This window comes from Bactrocera latifrons, unplaced genomic scaffold (genome assembly GCF_001853355.1).
Source record: "Bactrocera latifrons isolate USDA-ARS-PBARC rearing strain unplaced genomic scaffold, ASM185335v1 scaffold_51, whole genome shotgun sequence".
Classification (NCBI taxonomy): Eukaryota; Metazoa; Arthropoda; class Insecta; order Diptera; family Tephritidae; genus Bactrocera; species Bactrocera latifrons.
Genome location: NW_017537168.1, coordinates 1,601,663 through 1,608,992, shown reverse-complemented (window position 1 = coordinate 1,608,992; position 7,330 = coordinate 1,601,663). Strand labels below are relative to the sequence as shown.

General features: G+C 26.9%; 1 protein-coding gene across 6 annotated transcripts in view; it reads right to left on the bottom strand.

Moving 5' to 3' along the window:
- Window positions 1-2,093: 2,093 nt before the first annotated feature.
- The window catches only part of LOC108973940 (dynamin), a 37,659-nt gene continuing 32,422 nt past the window's right edge, over window positions 2,094-7,330 (bottom strand). For all 6 annotated transcript variants that reach the window (XM_018941466.1, XM_018941472.1, XM_018941470.1 and 3 more), the window contains one exon: window positions 2,094-3,150. In XM_018941466.1, coding sequence (XP_018797011.1) covers window positions 3,069-3,150 — 82 coding nt within the window. In that variant the 3' untranslated portion in view covers window positions 2,094-3,068. The remainder of the gene's footprint in view (window positions 3,151-7,330) is intronic.

Sequence of the window (7,330 nt, the reverse complement as noted above, 5' to 3'; positions counted from 1 at the left end):
TTTGTGCAAAATATACTAAAACACATATATTTATTACAATTTATATAATATAAAAGTATTTAAAAAAGTTATAAGAATTATAAAAAAGTTATAAAGTATTTAAATTAGTAAAATATATATACAAACATATAAATATAAATATAATTACTTAAAACATATATACTTAAAATTACCGTTAAATTAGTGATACATGCGATTTAATTTAACTTATATAAATTTCAACTCAGTCAACTATTAACTAGTGCTACTTCTAATGATAAATGTTTTTGCGGTATGTCATGGAATTTAATTGAACAAATTCATTAACTAAATAAATATAAAATGTTATAAAACACAATGGTTAGATGAAGTAGCATTAGTATTGTTTGAATTATTTAAATACACACACACAAATGTTATAAAGAAGTTTTACGAAATATGCATACACAAATACATCTAACAATACTCAAACACAAAAATTATATATTCCAAAGAAATTTTTAAAATATAAATTATATGAAACACATGCGTAAATATGTTATTGAAAGTTTATGAATGGATTGCTAATACAAAATACAAACAGTAACTATTTAGACACACTCTATATGGACATATATTATATGATTAAAAATATTTACTAAATTTCCAATACTTAAATATAAATTATTATTGTATTTAAGTTTACAGCACGCTAGTTACTTCTGCTGAATGAAGCATGCTCTAATAAGCTCCTAATTGTTATGCGACATGAATTCAATTACTTTCAAAACATATTTAATAAACAAATATTTAACAAACCCACATATATTGTACAATATTATACGAACAAACTTGAAAAAAACTGCAAAAGCAGATAATGAAATATATGTTATTATTATGTAAGCAATTACTGGTCTAACTCAAAAATTTCTGGTCCAAAAAATGAAAAAATCTTCAAAAGAAAAAGAAAAATTATAAACGTAAATAAATAAGTGCGACAAACTAGTATGTGCATAGGCCGAAAAATGGCGAAAAATTGTGTAAAACCATGTATGCATGTAAATACTGTTGTGCGATTCAATGTAAACCCGGATAACAAATTATTAAAGAAATAATATCCTTACTTTGAATGGTAGCTACAGATCAATAAAAAAAAACACTAGAAAAACGACAAGATTTGTGTTTTCATTAAAAACACAACTCTGGTGGTACGAATAATGTTCAAACAATTAAACATTAAAAAAAATTAAGAAAAATTAAAATTTTATTTATGTAAAATTTTTGCAAATTTAAATTTTTTGTATTGTAAATTTTATTTTATAAAACAAGGATTACAAATATTTTTTTACTTAAAAATAACGTAAAAATTACGCTTAACTCATTTAAAATATCGATATTTAAAAATTTTACGTAAAACTAGCTATTTTTTTAATCTGTAAAATATCAAAATTTAAAAAATTTACTTTAAAATTATTATTTTTTATTGAAAAGTACAGTAAAAATCATTTGCAATTCATTAAAAAACTGTTATTGCATAATTAGTGAAGCAAATCTTCAATTTTGCTCTTAAAATCATTTTCTATTTATAAATAACGTAAAAATACTTTGTAAGTCATTTAAAAATGTAACAATTCGAAATTTTATTTTAAAATCTATTTCAGCAGCACCGCATTTCTCTACGCTTTCATTTGACACCTCAATCGTCAAAATCGGTTAAGAAATGCCTGAGTTATGCATGAATGCATGCAGCTGCAAGGGAACGCGTGAAATGGGGTGTGTTGATCTGTCATGTAAATTTTGATTTGTCGCACGCAGTGGCGCTTTTTTGCTGCATGCTTTCAGGCGTTTGCGTATAGGGTGGTTCAGCTTAAATAAAATTTATGTATGAGGTTTGTGTCCCGGCTAAATATAATGCGTGCAGGGTGACCCACATGAAATGAAATCGGTTGCCGTGGACACCTGCTGTGCACTTATGCTCGCCTGGTGCAAATCCTGGCGCCACATATGAAAATTAAAATTTGCGCGTGCTATGACAGTGGTGGCGAAAAAAAATGGAAGGGTGGTAAAAAATGGATAAATGCAGTGGTACTTACGCCAACTTTATTTTGCCAATAAAAAAATGAATAAAATTCGGGTTTATAGATTTATTTATTTATTTCTTTTAATTAAATATTTTATATTTTTGTTTATTTAATATACAGAACTTAGCTTGACTGTTACGATTAAGGTTACAATACTTAATGCGCTAAAATTTTATACTTTCATTTTCTACACCTATTGTAGCATTTTTAAAATTATAGAGGAGTAATTTTAATTTGTAATTAAAAAAATACTTAAATCAGCTTATCATCACGATTTGTTTGCTAACAATTGTACGTAGCTGTGCAGTTGTATTTATATATAACTATGAATTGTGTATTTTCGTTTTTATTTACAAAATATGAATTTTATTAGAAAATTTAGCTGTGAAAGCGTGTGCTGCAAAAATGTGGGTAGCTGTGGCTTAGCTCATGTTTAGTCATTCTGCCATACACAATTTTTTCTGCTAAGTTTTGAATTATTTACATGTTTTGTTGCATTTTTTCTGTAAATTATGTTGTTTTGGTTTCGGGTAGGCGATTGATAGTCCTTAGGCCTTATGTTAGTTTAATTTTTTATTTGCTCTATGTATTTAACTCAGCACTCCTTGTAAGACAATTAATTTTACAGCTTGGAAACAATATTACAAATGAATTTGTATGCATTTTGCTGACTGCAAATTTAATTTTCTTCGCGAACCAGCTAATATCAACAAAATGAAAAATTACGTACACCACATATGTACAATTTAGTTACGGTCACAAATAACAAATTTAACGCGAGCACACATTTACGATTACGCGCTGTTTCAACTATCAAATTTCGTTTTTTTTTTTCGTTTTAAAACTTTCGATAAACACTGCTCTCAATCAGGCGTTTGTTGATCTTACCAATTTAAATGTTATTTTGTCTTCGCTACCCTCTTGTTAATATTTAAAGTCTATTGTGTATTGTTACATACGAACACCAACAGAAGCGGTGGAATCTACTCGCAAAACGAGTACCTGTAAATCGCCATTTGCACAGCCTCTTTAATATGGCCGCCCGTTTGTGGTGTTGCCATAATATGAAGGTCGTTCCGGCAACTTGGGTGGTGCATTCGGCACAGGACGACTGTAGGGAAGAAAATTTAAGGCACAGAAAAGTTAGAAAAGTAAATCAAATCAAATGTTTATTAAAAAATTACAAAAATTATGTAGAATAATAAAGAGTGAATTATAAATAGAGTGCAGTTAAATATTAGTTATAGAATTGCTGCGTAACACAAATATTAGTTTTGTATATATTTTTACACTCACCTTGGCGTATGCGGAATATACAGTGATTGTAGTGAAAGCGTGAAACATTAGGTAAATAGAGAGAAAATGCCCAGCACCAAAAGCAGACAAGTGGATTCTCTACACACTAAATTGGCAAATGCCGTTTTTAAATTTCATTTCAATTAAATAAAATATATGTTTTGGCATCGCAACGAATGATTTAGAATGCAGTGATGATTTGTGAATTCTTTATGACCTGCGAAAGGTCTTAACCGCCACGAGTAAATTAATATAAATAGAAAATATTACTATTCTTACACCACGATTGCGTGTATAGAACCTATTAGAACTCCGAAGTAAGTATATTTTTTAAATGGAAAAAATTAAGACAAGGCGCTTATTTTTAACAAACAGCTGATCATATTGTCACTTTTCGAATGATGGCATTTATAGCCACACTACATAAAAAAAATTAACAAAATTTATATTTAATATAATATATATTTTATTCATAACATTTCCTTGCATAATTCACTGCTGTTTCTTTTATAATGCGTTATAGTACCATATAAGGTGTTTTCTTGCATTGAAAGTTTTGTGTACTATATATTTATTTATTTTTTTTAGGTGGCTACTAAGGTGAAGCCCAACATTTTTACACTCAAAAAAATTTACTTTAGTTATACATACATAGATATCAAATACATATTTAAATGCTTGTGAATTATGTATTGTTTGAGTGAAATTGTAAAGGAGTAATGGATTTTTGGCGTCAATTCGTCAACTGATAGATGTTGCGTTGTCATAAGGTTTTCTACTTGTGTATGGATAAAAGGCGAGCCAATAACGTAAGTAGCAATAAGAAAATAATCCATTAGAGCAAAGCAAAACGTGTCAAAATAATGACGTAATTGCTATTTACGTCAAATTAACAAAGCTTGAACTACAGTTTACTACGCAACATGCGAAATTATGACTGTAAAGGTAGCGAAGAATAATACTATAACTAATTTTCTTATATGCACATTCACGTTAAAGTACTTTTAGAAAAATATTAAGAGCGTGAAAATAATATTGTACAATTTGCAAGATTTTTCCTTGCAAGGCTTTTACACAAAAGATGTCAAAATATTGCAACTGATTGCGTAAAATTCCAATAGAAAATCTTACCATATTTGAATTAGTAAAAATCATGTTTGTTAGAATTTATTTACTTTTAGCTGTCATTCAACGACAATAACAATTTGTTTTTATAGAAAACATATAATTTATGCGTTGAAATTGTCAAAATACTGGCATTAAAAAAATTAAAATTTACTAAAAAATGGTGTGAAATTTTTTGGCAGGGTGGCAACTAATGCGGGCGTGTCTCAAATATGTCAACATTGCTAACGGTACAAATAGCAGGTAATTTTGTTTTCTGTGACTTCTTAAACAGAAAAAAAAGTTGCTTTGTTTCTACTTCCGCGTTTACTTGCATATATTTTTATTCTTATTTCTTTTTACTATTATAATGGAATTTCAGCTCAAAATGTATATTATTTTATTTATCAGCACTAATGCATGATCAGCGTTAATTTAATTTTCAAAAGTGCTTGACTCCATTACATCAACATTATTGATGCATAGTATGTAGTATGTATATTTATTTTGCACTTTTCTCTGCATTTTATTAACAGTACTACTAAATTTCTTTATGCAAACGTTTTTTAAATGTTTTTACGCAGCAATTTTGCAAGTTTTTTATTTTAATGCTAATTTTTATGTTTTATTCACTTCATACGTTTATTTTTTTATTATACATATACGTTTTATTTTACATTATTTTAATATTTTCGGTCTCCACAGAATTTGTTGCCCGTTCGTGCGTCTTTCGATTAAGTTCTCTATTATACGCCGTACACTTGTAAGTAAGAACACCAAAAACAGCTAAGGCATATTATTGGCATTTCCTTAAAAACAGTATGTCATCTACAATTTCCAACACAGTTCGACTAATGCTCCCCCACCGCAAGTTATTTTTTATGTAATGTAATGTGGCATATTTTGTTTTAATATGTGTATGATATATGAGGTGAGCACTTAGTTAACTATACATATGATGTAAGTATTTTTATACTTTTTTATGATAAATGCGCTGCATATTTTTACTTTTTAATATCAAAGATCAGAGTAAATTTTTTCTACACTCAAAAAAATAACACACTAGATATATGCAAAGCAGTAATTACTTGAAAATGACAAGATATATAGAAATTTGTAATGCATATATAATATATAGATAACGCACGAATAGTTTATCAGTTTTTTTGTATTGCTGTCTACAATTTTATTTCGTAAAACTTTAATTTTTCTAAACTAACCGCAAATTATGCACATGTCTCAAAAGGATCTGCTACTTTCTATTCCTATAGCTTTATTTCTGCGTATATAGTTCGACAACATTTTTAAAACTATTTTTTAACTTTACTTGAAAATAAAAGTAATCGATATTTTTTTGTCATCTCTCGTGTTCTAACATTTCTTAAATTTTTTTGAAATTTTTCTCCTTGCAGGATAATATTTTTACTGCATTAAAACTTTGCTTCTTATTCTAGTAGTCAAGTTAATTTGCGTTGTATATACTTTGTATCTTACAGTTATTTTTTAGTTAGGTTAAGCATGTTTGTTTCAATTGTTATTTTTTGCAAGAAGAATGAATTTTAATGCGCTGTTTGTATGTAAGTATGCCTTATCATTTCTAAAACTTCAAATAGCCTAGAATATATTTTTTTCATCGTTAACATCTATATTTCAACAAGAACTTTAAAAACTTAGGGCAATATATTAAAAATCATCCTAAACTTGGTAATTCTTTTGGAAATTTAATATAAAAAAAATTTACGGTTGTCATCAATTTTGTTCAAAACATAAATTTAAAAAAATAATTAAATTAAGAAATACAGTCTGGAATTAAATAAATAAAAAACAATTATAAAATAATAATTTGTATTAAAAAAATTAAATCTATTAAAGAACTAAGTCGTTAAAATAGTTATGTTGACGGTAAAAAACGAGTGTAGAAATGCTGTGAAAATATTTTAATGAAAAATTGCTAAGTTGGCATTATTCCTAGATTGTGTACTGACATAACCTAAAAATTACCTATACATTCAAATATACTTTCCAAATCAAATAATTTTAAATGATAAAACACACAAATAAAAACAAAAAGATTTAAATATTTTTTCTTCCGCCTTTTCGACAACCTAACCGCACTTTGTTCACGCAAGCGCAATGAAAAAAAAACTTATGTATATTTATGTATACTGTTTCAATTAACTTTATTATAAGTATTCATACATACAATACAAGCTTTTGCCTTGTTGTTGTTATTGTGTATTTTTTTAATTAAAATATGCAATAATTATCACCAATCAAAAGCAATGCAGCAGAAACTGCTTTTAAATACTTTGAGAAATAGCAATAAATTGGTAACTAAATACTAAACCGTTATGGAGTTGTTACAAAAACAACTTAATTTGCATACGCAAAGTTGCATTTTTTACAACATTTAAATTTCAACTTTTTTCTTCATAAATCTGTTTGTAGTTCACATATTAAGTGCGTATGCATTAAAAGAGCAGTGAATAATGGAGTATATTTATATTTTTTATAGTAGGTATGTATAATATTATTTGCATTATTTACTACATTAACACACAAATAGCAACAACGAATTTTTAATTCAATTACTTATGTACTTAAATTTTATATTAATTTTAATTGTATTTTTCATTATTTTCTTAGTTTTTCTTTTCCTTTTTTTGTTTTTCTTTCAATTTTCTTATGTATACTTAACGCATTTTCTTTAATTCCCTAAATAATTGTTTGTATAATATATGTATGTACGTATTTAATTAATTTTGTATGTTCATTGTATGTATGTAAATATGTATTTAAGTTTGCCGGTTTGTCGAAGAGTAATAATTTATCAAAAGTTCAAAGATCAGAGAAACGTAAAAAAAATTACAAAAAAAATCTTAATTTACTTA